Source organism: Corvus cornix, chromosome 7 (assembly GCF_000738735.6).
Source record: "Corvus cornix cornix isolate S_Up_H32 chromosome 7, ASM73873v5, whole genome shotgun sequence".
Lineage (NCBI taxonomy): Eukaryota > Metazoa > Chordata > Aves > Passeriformes > Corvidae > Corvus > Corvus cornix.
Window position 1 is genome coordinate 23,237,382 of NC_046337.1, and position 12,086 is coordinate 23,249,467.

General features: G+C 39.8%; 1 protein-coding gene across 8 annotated transcripts in view; it reads right to left on the minus strand.

Moving 5' to 3' along the window:
* TTN (titin) overlaps window positions 1-12,086 on the minus strand; it is a 244,913-nt gene that overhangs the window by 10,550 nt on the left and 222,277 nt on the right. For all 8 annotated transcript variants that reach the window (XM_039554641.1, XM_039554643.1, XM_039554642.1 and 5 more), the window contains 20 exons: window positions 11,702-11,998; window positions 10,849-11,136; window positions 10,456-10,755; window positions 8,311-10,377; window positions 7,917-8,219; window positions 7,529-7,834; window positions 7,149-7,439; window positions 6,735-7,034; window positions 6,323-6,628; window positions 5,769-6,074; window positions 5,389-5,670; window positions 4,524-5,117; window positions 4,135-4,422; window positions 3,718-4,017; window positions 2,972-3,274; window positions 2,395-2,697; window positions 1,693-2,277; window positions 1,260-1,565; window positions 869-1,168; window positions 47-622 (listed from right to left, as the gene is read on the minus strand). In XM_039554641.1, coding sequence (XP_039410575.1) covers window positions 47-622; window positions 869-1,168; window positions 1,260-1,565; window positions 1,693-2,277; window positions 2,395-2,697; window positions 2,972-3,274; window positions 3,718-4,017; window positions 4,135-4,422; window positions 4,524-5,117; window positions 5,389-5,670; window positions 5,769-6,074; window positions 6,323-6,628; window positions 6,735-7,034; window positions 7,149-7,439; window positions 7,529-7,834; window positions 7,917-8,219; window positions 8,311-10,377; window positions 10,456-10,755; window positions 10,849-11,136; window positions 11,702-11,998 — 8,601 coding nt within the window. The remainder of the gene's footprint in view (window positions 1-46; window positions 623-868; window positions 1,169-1,259; window positions 1,566-1,692; window positions 2,278-2,394; window positions 2,698-2,971; window positions 3,275-3,717; window positions 4,018-4,134; window positions 4,423-4,523; window positions 5,118-5,388; window positions 5,671-5,768; window positions 6,075-6,322; window positions 6,629-6,734; window positions 7,035-7,148; window positions 7,440-7,528; window positions 7,835-7,916; window positions 8,220-8,310; window positions 10,378-10,455; window positions 10,756-10,848; window positions 11,137-11,701; window positions 11,999-12,086) is intronic.

Below are 12,086 nucleotides of genomic sequence, written 5' to 3' on the forward strand. Positions count from 1 at the left end.
ATTTGAGAAAATATTCCACAAAAATACTGAAAATAAAATTAATTACCTTGTATTTCCACATTAAGTGCAGTGTCAACTGTTCCAAATGTGTTACTGAGTTGTACTTTGTACTTCCCAGCATGAGTTTTGTGCTGGACATTTTTAATAGCAAGATGAGTATACTGTTCTGTGTTCTCAATAGTAATTGTTTCTGATCCTCTCAAAGGTTTGTTGCCGTGGAACCAAGTTATTGCTGGTACTGGCCGGCCAATATACACAACGTGAAGGCGGAGGGTGCCACCTGCACCTGCATAGTATTTCTCTTTCAATGGGAAGCCAGGGTGGAACTGAGGAGGAGCCTGCAATAATAGCTTGCCACTAGTTTCAGTTTCTCCAACATCATTGGTAGCCATACAAGTGTAGAGACCTTCATCCTCCTGTTCATCTGTCATTACTGTCAGTGTATGATTGCGTCCATCAGATGACATTTTGTATTTTCTGCTTTGTACCAGCTCTTTGCCGAAGCGGTACCATTTAATATCAGGCAAAGGTCTTCCAACAATCTGGCATGTCAGCTGAGCTGCCTCACCCAGTTTAGTTGTAACATCCTGCATTTCTTTTTTTATGGCAGGTGCTTCTCCAGCTGCGACAAAGAAAATTAAGAAAATTATTATGATTACTATGAAATTTTCCTATATTATTAGATTACTGGAAATTAATTTCCATTTATACTTGTCCCTCTTATACTTGAAAGACTGTCCTTTGGGACAGTCATGTTAGCAAATACCATGTAAAACAAATAGGCAGCACGTTAAATGCAGCACCATTGCTTTTGACACAGCAAATCACAACAATATCACAGCAAATGTGACAATATATTTTTGCTTACATGTTAATTTAGTTTTCACTGCCATAGCAGTCCTTCGAGGTCTGCTGAGACCAGTCTGATTTTCTGCAAAAACACGGAACTCATATTCTGTGGCCTCTAGTAAACCTCCTACTGTAAACTGCCTGTCCTTGATGCGTTCCTTATTGCATTTTTTCCAGGTGCTTTCTCCAGACTGGCGATATTCAACCCAATAGCCAAGGATCTCTTTGCCACCATCACTTTCAGGTCGTTCCCATTCTAATGTAATGCTGTCCTTAGATATAGAAGTGATCTCAATTTCTCCAGGTTGGCTTGGTTTGTCTGAAAATTAAAATAGATACAGAAAATCAATTTTTCTCTAAATGCCATAAAGTTGCTCTCAAAAGATCTGTTAATGCAGACATTATCTTACCAAATGGATCTTTGCATACAACTGGTTCAGAAGCAGGACTTGCTTCACTTTCACCAATGTCATTTTGAGCAATGACACGGAATTGATATTCAGCATCTGGAACAAGTCCTGTGACTGTGTACATTGTAGTGGTAATCTGTGTCTTATTATGCCGGACCCATTTTTCTGTAGATGTCTCTTTACGTTCAATATAGTAGCCAGTTACACGAGAACCACCATCATCTTTAGGTCTGGACCAGGACAAGTTGACAGAACTCTTTGTAACATCAAGCACTTCAGGTGGGTTGTTTGGAGGCTCTGGAGGATCTATTAATAATTACAATAATAAAAATAATAGAAATAACAGTGATATACCATTAAAATTTCTGCACATATTATTGCACTTTTAAATCATAATGCAGTAACTATTTTTTCAGTCTAGAAGAAAACTTACTTAGAGGTGTCTTTGGTACTGCTGGTTCTTCAGATTTGAGAGATTTGCTAATACCGAAATGGTTTTCAGCAGAAACACGGAAGTGATATTCCACATTTTCTTTGAGCCCTTTCACCACCAGAGATGTCCCTTTCACTCTAGAGTCAACAGTGTACCAGGCAGTCTTCGGCACTTCTCTTCTCTCAACGATATAACCCAGGATATCTGCACCACCGTCATCTGTAGGAGGTCTCCAGCTTACTCTGACAGAACGAGCTTGTAAATCATCATACTCAAGTGGTCCTTCTGGTGGATTTGGAATGCCAATCACTCTGACTTTAATATACACGGCTTTCTTGCCGCACTTGTTTTCAAGTACCAAATCATAGGTGCCTGAATCTTCTCTTTCTGCATCTTTGATCACAAGTTCTGTGTGAGTGTCAGAAGTCGCAATCATGGCCCTCTTGCTGATGTCCTGTCCTTCTTTTGTCCATTTGCATACTGGGATGGGCTTACCCTTAATGGGTATTGTAAGCCTGATTACTCCTCCTTGTCTCACCATGAGACCTTCTTGGTATTTTTCATCAAGTTCATAGTCCGGATATTCTGTAAACAAAAATAACACATCATGCTATGTCCTTCTACAGATAATATCATACCTGCTTTAGGCAAATATTTTTTTAGGACAGCTTTCAACAAGAATTAAGACTTGAAATGTCTTACCAAGCATTTCTGTTATTTTGACTGTTCCTGGCACTTCAGCAGGTTCTCCTGGCCCACCAGCATTACAGGCTAGCACACGGAATCTGTACTCTGCACCCTGGGGAAGATGTGTCAAGGTGTATTCCCGAATCTTGGTTGGCGTAGTATTGCATTTGGTCCATTCAAATTGATCAACCTTCTGCATCTCAATTAAGTAGCCAGTAACTTTAGAACCACCTTCATCTTCTGGTGGACTCCAAGCCAGGGAGACAGATGTTCTTGTAGTATCAGTGACTCTTGGATTCTGAGGTTTACCTGGAGGAGCTGGAAGAGAAGATCAAATAGGCAAGTGGAATATGTTTTTATGAATATCTGAAAGATGAAACTTTCAACTTATGAACTGTAATAAGTCTACAATGAATTTATACAGGAAAACTTCAAATGAAAGATTTTCACTAATATTCTCCTTGTTTTCTCCAGTCAGAATCTCATTTGTTAATACATCCAGATAAATTTCCAAATTAGAAAAAAGGGTAAATTTTACTAGTGTCATTCTCTTCTACTATAATGTGTTTAATCTTTGTAGGAAATTACTTACCAATTGGATCTCTGGCAACAGCAGACTTGGAAGGACGGCTGGGTTTCCCAGTGCCTCTGGCATTGATTGCTGTGACCCGGTGTTCATATTCTAATCCTTCGACCAACCCAGTGGAACGGTAACGAGTCATGGTGACTGGAACTTTATTTGCACGGATCCATCTATCTGCTCTAACTTCTTTGCGTTCCACAATATAACCAGTAATCTGTGAGTCACCATCGTCTTCTGGAGGATACCAAGTCAATGTCATGCCGTCTCGAGAGATATCAAACACTTCTGGAGTGCCAGGAGGACCAGGAATACCTGTAAAAATATGACATGGAATTAGTGAAGAAAGCATCAGATTACTCTACACATTAGTAGTATGTGACATATTGTGAAGAACAATGTAATATCAATGTCTTATCAAACTCTCTTAGTAGTAGATATCTGAGCAATTTACAAATTGGGTCAGTGAAAAACTTCTGGTTTTGTAATGGGGTAAAGCAATTTTTCAAGACTAAAGGTAGATCTGAGCAGAAAATCCAACGTTACCATCCATGTTCTGTGCAGTACATCTATATTACACATACAGATTTATGGATGTCATTCTTCTTTGGATTACTGTGCACCATAATATACCATTCTAGCTGGCAAAAGGAAGTAGCAACATCTAGAAAATTCTAGTATATGTGTGGATATATAAGCCCATTTAAAGATATATTTTTAATTTTAAAGGTAGAGAATGAACAACAATTCAGACTTACGGATTCTGCTCTTGCATTCTATGATTTCAGACTGCAGGTAAGATCCAATTCCAAAGCGATTTGTAGCAGCTACACGGAACACATATTCTGCACCTTCAACAAGTCTGGTGAACTTAAATGTTGTCCTGGTTACTGACTCTGAAACTGGCAACCATCCAGGACGATGAGCATCACGCTGTTCTACCACATACCCACTAAGGGTAGCTCCACCATCCAGCTCAGGTGGCTCCCAGGAGATGGTTACATAATTTGAATCAATTTCATCAATTCTGATAGGTCCAACAGGTGGTCCAGGCTTGTCTAGGGGAAAAAAAAAAAAAAGAAACTTACAAAACAGGTGGAAAAAAGGAATCATATTTCTCATGTAAAAGTTGAAATGGAGAAATTTCATGGACAATTATTTTCATGAATTCTTACCAAGGATTATAACCTTTACTGTATCAGTAACTGTTCCAGTTGTGTTCTTCAGTTCAAGTGTATACTCCCCAGTGTCATGTATGGTGGTCTCACGCACAGTTAATTTGGCAATTTTGGCAGCAGTCTCCATTTTGATGCGTTCTGATTCTTTTAGTTTAGAACCAGCAAAGAACCAAGATGCAGTTGGAGGTGGTCGTCCTTCAATTGGAATGGCTAATTCAATGGGCTTGCCAGCAGGTACGTGGATTGTCTTCTGAGGTATTCCAGTAAAGTCAATTGTTGGTAGAACTAAGGAGAGCAAATAATTGATATTTTAAATACCTGTTTTATAACTATCACATTCATTTGGTGTAAGCTTGACCCTATTGTTTTCAACAGTAGACACCTACCTTTTTGGTCTTGAACTGTCACTGCTGTGACAATCTCTCGTGGTTCCGACACGCCCTTCTGATTCTGTGCTCTGACCCTGAACAAGTACTGTTCACCTTCATTGAGAGAGATAATGGTATGTTCATAGACGGTAGGCTTCAATGTCACTACCTTCAACCATCTTTCTGTTCCAGCTTTGCTGGCCTCAATAACATAGCCAGTCAATCTGCTGCCGCCATCGTGCAGTGGTTTCTCCCAAGCAAGTGTAACAGTTGACTTAGTGGTGTCAATCACTTCGAGTTTTTGTGGTACCATGGGGACATCAGATACCAGTACTGCATCAGATGTTTCACAGCCTTCACCAATGCCATAAATATTTTCTGGTAGTACTCTGAAATAATACAAAGCTCCTTCCAGAAGTCCAGTAACTCTATAAAGTGTCTTACTGCATTTGATAGTGACAGTCTTATAAGCTCTCATGGAAGCTTCACGTTTCTCAATTATGTAATTGTTGACTGGGGCTCCACCGTCAATGACTGGAATGTCCCAAGTAAGTGTCACAGAATCTTTTGATGCTTCCTTAACTCTCACTGCAGGTGGTGGACCAGGTGTATCTAAAACAAACAAACAAAAAAATTTTTTCCCCTTTTGAATCCTTTCATTTTACAGTAAATAACTACTTCTGCATAAAACAAAAATGGGATTTGATTTGTAAACTAGCACAGCTCCAGAAATTTTCCTTTGGATTAGATTGTTTCCCTGACTCCTCAAACATTCTCATGTTATTTAAAATGCAAACTTCCTTTGGAAATGAATGAGACTTATTTCTGAGCAATGAGCACACAGAGTGGCATAATGCTCATATACAACTGTAGCAGTACTTACCATACACTTTCACAGAAATAGTTGCAGATTTTTTTCCTGATTGATTTTCAGCCTCAATGATGTATTTTCCAGCGTCATATCGATTAACTTTATCCACAATAAGTAGAGTGTAGCTGTCGGTAGTATCAATAATGCCTCGACTTACAAGGTCAACACCCTGCTTGCTCCATGTGATTACAGGAGCAGGTCTGCCAGATACAGAGACCATTAGGCGCAGGGAACCACCAGCTCTGACTGTAACTGTCTTCTTCAGATCATCAGCAAGCTCAAGTTCAGGTATTTCTGACGAAGGGTATAAGAAACATGGAATTAGTTAATCTAATAGAAATTCTAAAGGAAAATATACATTCCTTAAAATATACATTACGTTTTCAAATTACCTATTCTTTCCACAGGTTCTATTTCTGCTGATGATTCACTAAATTCGCTCATACCATTCACATTTGTTGCAGCGACTCTGAATTGGTATTTCTGGTTTGTTTTAAGACCAGTCACGGTGAACTCAGCATTCCTCAGAGTGGCAGTTGTATGTGGTCGATACCACTGTTCACTACCTTCTTCTTTCATTTCAAGAACATAGCCTAAGAGGTCAGCACCACCATCATATGTGGGCTTTGACCATGCTAAACTTATGCTGTGCTTTGTAGTATCCACAACTCTTGGAACTGAAGGTGATGCAGGAGTATCTTTGAAAAAGAAGAAAATGCATTTTACATTGTTGCAGAAAACATTTTACAGTCAAAACCGACTTCCAGACAGCTAATCCCGGGAAATGCATTTAAGATGAACTATAACTGTTTTTAATTTATTCCAATACTAGCTAGTTCAGTGAGTTTATGTGTGGTTATGGGCTTCTTAGTTGAAGTGTCAATGTGAGTTTATGCTCCATTATTATAAATAAATATTAAAATATGTTTTAAATATTGTAACTTACATGATGGTTCTTTACATAACATGTATTGTGAAGCTTCACTAGGTTCACTGTTTCCAGCAGCATTCACTGCAGTGACACGGAATTGGTACTGGCTCCCTTCCATGAGACCGGTGACTTTCAGTCTAGTATCATAAATGGTGTAATCTCTATTCACTCGTGTCCAGCGCAGACTTTTTCTTTCACGTTTGTCCACAAGATAGTCCTTAATCTCACTGCCACCATCTGATTCTGGTTTCGACCACTGAATGATGATATGTTCCTTGCCGACACTCACTTCTTCAGGAGCACCAGGCTGTGTTGGAATAGCTATTTTTTTTAAAGGTGAGAAAAAAATATTATTGTTCAATACACTGTGTATCCATGAGAATTATTCCACAAATTCTGATGCAGAATGGAAGGTAGTAACACTCACTGAAAGCATTTTTGGCAATCACAGGTTCTGTTTCAAGTGGAACACCCGGTCCATATTTGTTGACAGCTCTCACACGGAAGATATATTCATTATTTTTAATAAGTTTTGTTACCACAGTTGATAAAGTCTGGCATTCAGCCTCAACAATAACCCAGTGAAGTCTGCTGGTTTCACGCCTTTCTATCATATAGTGAGTGATTTCTGCACCGCCATCTTCCTCAGGAATATTCCATGCCAGAGTACATTTCTCTTCTGTTACTCTGCTAACTGTGATTTTGCCTGCACATGGGCCTGGTGAATCTGTGTAGGAATCAAAATAAGTATTGTTATTAGCAGCTAAGGAAAAGCATCTCATTTAAAAGAATGTGGGTTTTTTAGTATACTAAGTATTAATACTAATCACGGGACACATACCAAGCACTTTGACAAGAACAGAAACTTGTTTCATCCCACTGGCATTTTTAACAGTTAGGGTATATTTTCCACTATCACTTCTGTCACAGAACTTGATAATTGCAATAGCTCGTTTGCTGGTGTATTGCAGAGATATCTTTTCACATAGCTCCAGTTCCCTGTCACCTTTGGACCAGAAGACTTTTGGTTCTGGTTTTCCACCAATAGCTGCATCCAGAACAAGATCTGATCCAGCCCTAATGCTCAAAACTTCTCCCTGAAGTCTGGCATCAAGTTCAGCCTTTGGTGGTGCTGGAAAAAAGAGATTTGAAAAAAAATTACATGACAGTACTAAAAATAGAATGTTATGTTTTCAATTGTTCCAAGTAAATATTCCTTACTGTATTCATCTTTGCAAATGACAGCACCAGTTGATTCAGATCCTTTGCTAATCACACCAGCAGCATTCTTTGCTAGTACACGGAATTCATAGGCTTCATCTTCACTAAGAGCTGTCACAGTAAAAAAGTTTTCTGAGACAATGGTATAATTGCATTTCAGCCAACGTCCATCACCAGATTCATTATATGGTTTGCGCTCAATAATATATCCGACAATTTTGCTTCCACCATCATAAAGTGGAGGTGACCAGCTCAGCGACACTGTAGATCTGGTGACATCTGTTACCTCTGGTCTTCCTGGTGGATCTGGAGGAATAAAGCAGAAAAAATGAGAAATGCAATCCTATTTTAGCTTAAATAACAATGTAACTCTAAAAGTAGTACTTACCAACTGGATTTTGAGCCACTACAGGTCTGGAAGCTTCACTAGCTTTGCTAACACCTGCAGCATTTAGAGCATAGGTTCTGAATTGATATTCTAGGCCTTCCACCAACCCTGTGACTTTATAGTTGCATTCACAGCATGGTACTTTGTTCTCCTTCACCCAAAGGATGGTGTTGCGCTCCTTCTTTTCCACCCAATATCCAATGACTTTGCTGCCACCATCATGATAGGGTTCCTCCCAGCGAATGGCCATGGCACTTGCAGACACAGAATAGACTTCTGGCCTTGAAGGTGGGCTTGGTGGGACTAAACATAAGAAGGATGGGGAGAAAATGTTAGGAATTATAAATACCTCAGTCAGAGGAAAAGAACAAATTTTGATAAGTATTTCACTTACCAAATGGATGCTCAGCAACTATTGGTTTTGATTCAACTGGCTTGCTGACACCAAATCTATTTTCTGAGCTTACTCGGAAACTGTACTCTTGATATTTTGTGAGATGACTGACTTTGATCTGTGTGCGTTTCACACTGGAATTTACCAGCTGCCATGCTGTTGTGCCAGATTCACGTTTCTCTACAATGTAGTTTGTAATGTCACTGCCACCATCATCTTCAGGTTCTTTCCAGGTCAACACACAGGACTCAGAAGATACAGATGATATTTCAATTGGGCCAGTGACGGGACCCGGCCTTCCTATGACTACCACTGTGACAGTAAATGTTTTCACACCAGCAGTGTTCTCAAGTGTAAGGTAGTATTTACCAGAGTCACCTCTCATACTGTCTTTTACAGTCAGCGTGGTTCGGTCTTTTGTTGTCTTGATGGTCACTCTTTCAGTTTCCTTCAGCCTCATCTCCTCAAGTTTCCATGTCACTTTTGGAGCTGGGCGTCCACTGATTGGTATATCAATAGTAAAGGTGCTTCCAGCCTTGCATGTTATAAGCTGTCTGCTTATGTCACTGAGATCTGCTGTTGGTTCAATCTGTGGCTCCTTAACAATAACAGAAGAGAAAGCTTCCCTTGGCTCACTGTAGCCAGCATCATTCTTTGCCTTGACCCGGAACTCATATTCTGTGTTCTCCACAAGGCCTTCAACGGTGAAAGTAAGTTGCTTGGTTTGTCCAGCTGCAGTCCAAAAGTCAGATCCTTTTTGTTTCATTTCAAGAAGGTATCCAGTAATACGGCTACCACCATCATGATCAGGTTTAAGCCAAGCTAAAACTACAGAAGATTTGGTTGTATCAACAATATCTAGTCTCTTAGGTGGAGCAGGTTCTTCTGTGGCTACAACTGGTTCTGTTAATTCACAGGGTTCACCTACACCATATTCATTTTCTGCTGATACTCGGTAATAATATGGCATACCTTCTGCTAGATCTGTGACCTTAAGGATTTGTCGAGTGCATTTTGAACTCACTACTTGCCAGCTACGACGACTTGCTTCGCGTTTTTCCACAACGTAGTGGTGGATACGAGAACCTCCATCCAGAATAGGAGCATCCCACATTAAAGTAATAGATGTTCGAGTCACATCTTTAAATGTAATAGGACCTGGTGGACCAGGTGTGTCCAAAACCTTGACAGTAAATGTAATAGACTTGCTTCCACTGTTGTTTTCCACAGTAAAGACATACTTGCCAGCATCATTTCTATTGCATTCCTCCACAGTCAATGTGCTGAATGAATCAGTTGTTTGAATGTCAGCACGCAAACTAAGATTAACATCTGCTTTGGACCACACCGCAGTAGGAACAGGTCTTCCAGAGAAGGCAATAAATAGACGAATGCTTGCACCTGCTCTTACAATATGAGTCTGCTTGAAATTCGCATCAATATCAATTTCAGGAGCAGAAAGTCTGTCCACGGTTTGGACTGAAGCAGGAACTTCGCAACTTTCTCCTCTGCCAGCAGCATTGACAGCACTAACTCTGAATTTATAGTGTTCTCCTGCCTCCAAATCAACAACGGTATATTTAGTAGCAATAACAGTCTCTGCATTGACTTTCTGCCATGCTTCAAGATCAGCTTTGCACATTTCAATGATGTACCCAATGATTTCCATGCCTCCATCAAAAACCGGCTTTGTCCACTCTAAGGTTACGCTAGTCTTTGATGTATCTGTCACCTTTACAACATTAGGAGCACTTGGTGGGCTGACTGGTTCTCTGCATTTAATCAGCTTTGAAACGTCACTTGGAGGTCCAACTCCTGCAGCGTTTTCAGCCATGACATGGAACTCATACTCATTGCCTTCAATAAGGCCAGTTACTCTGTATCTGTTCTCAGTAATGGGCCTCTTACTGGATACTTTAACCCAGCGCATGCTCTTCTTTTCTCTCCTTTCAAGAATGTACTCATTTATCTCACTTCCACCATCTGACTCTGGTCTTGCCCATGTGAGTGTGATACTGTCTCCTGTTACATTGGTAGGCTCTGGAGTTCCTGGTGCATCAGGGAGAGCTAAAAAAAGAAAAATGTCATTAGAAAGACAAGATGGTAACACCGTGGATATTTGTGCAGAATGAGGTGGCAACTTACTGTAAGGTATTTGTGCGATAACTGGATCAGACTCCAATGGTCTGCCAACTCCAAATTTGTTCACTGCAGAGACACGGAACTGATATTCATTGCCCTTAATTAATTTAAGTGCTGTATAGGTGCAAGCTTCACATTTATCTTCAACTAATGCCCAAGCAATCCTGCTGGTTTCACGTTTTTCAATTATGTAGTGAGAAATAGAAGCACAACCATCATTTGCTGGAGGCTCCCACCATAATGTGACTTTTTCTCCAGTGATGTTTGTGAATCGTATTGGTCCACCAACTTTTCCTGGTGTGTCTGCAATTTTAAAGGTTCACAGTTATAATTTGCTGACACTTACAATAAAATACTATTTTAAGAAAAGCATGCTGACAGTGCTTGGTGCAGTACCTTGTACTCTGATGGTAATATCTTCCCGTTTAGTGCCTGATGCGTTTTTGGCTTCTACTGTGTACACTCCACGATGTTCCCGGATAGCATCTCTAATGAAGAGTGTACTATATCCAATAGCTGTAGTTATTTCTATATTCATTAATTTATCAATCTCTTTCCCATCCTTAAACCATGTCACTTTAGGTACTGGACGTCCTTTGATTAGAGCTTTAAGTCTAATGCTCTCTCCAGCTTTAACAGTAAGGCCTTCAAAGTGCTCAGCACCAAATTCAATTGTTGGAGCAACTAAAAAAGGAAAATATAAATCAATTTCCATATAGCTAAGTCTTGTTCTTATACTCTTCTAAGTGTATTAATTATAAAAGTTTGTGATATATAGAATTATTTCACTTACAAAATGGCATTCTCTAAATAGCAGTTACTATATGAATGGTAAACTTATTTTTCCTGTAAGCACCCATAAGTGCATCATATTAATAACCGGTGAAAAGTGCTGTTAAAATGCGGTGTTAATAGTATGCAAACTACGTGAGGCACATTTCAATTTTAAATTATTCAGTGCATCAGAATACTACCGTCTATGCTTTCTTTCCAACTTTGCTGCTGCTGCTTATGCAAGAGAAATGTAGAGTGCCATGCTTTTCAGCAATTAATTATGTATGTCTACCAGATTTGGGTTTTTAATTTAGACCTTCCCACCTTGGAGCACAAACATAAATGTTCTGAATTGACTGGGAGGACCTCAGTCACAACTTCTTTGCCCCTTGACTTCCCATTTCCCATCAGTACAGCCAGAAACTCTATCTGGCTTCAATACCCGAATGCAAGCATGTTAAGAAGAAATTCTTACCGTTTTCATCTCTGGTCATAATATAGCCTGAAGACTGTGAAGGTGGGCTGATTGTACCAACAGCATTTCTTGCAAGCACTCGGAATTCGTATCGGTCACCTGGACTGAGCCCTGTAACTGTATATTGGCACTCACTCACATCAGTAAAGTTACACCTGAGCCAACGGTCTGCACTTCCTTGCCGTTTCTCAATGCTGTAAGCAACAATCTTGCTGCCTCCATCACGCAGAGGGGGGTTCCATTTCAGGGTGATTGTTTCCCTAGTGACATCAATGTAATCAGGAGTACCAGGTGGGTCTGAAAGGAAAATAATGAAGATTTATTTTTATTACTGCTCACCATAATCTACAAGAACAGAATTTTCTTGGATGAGTGATTAATAATT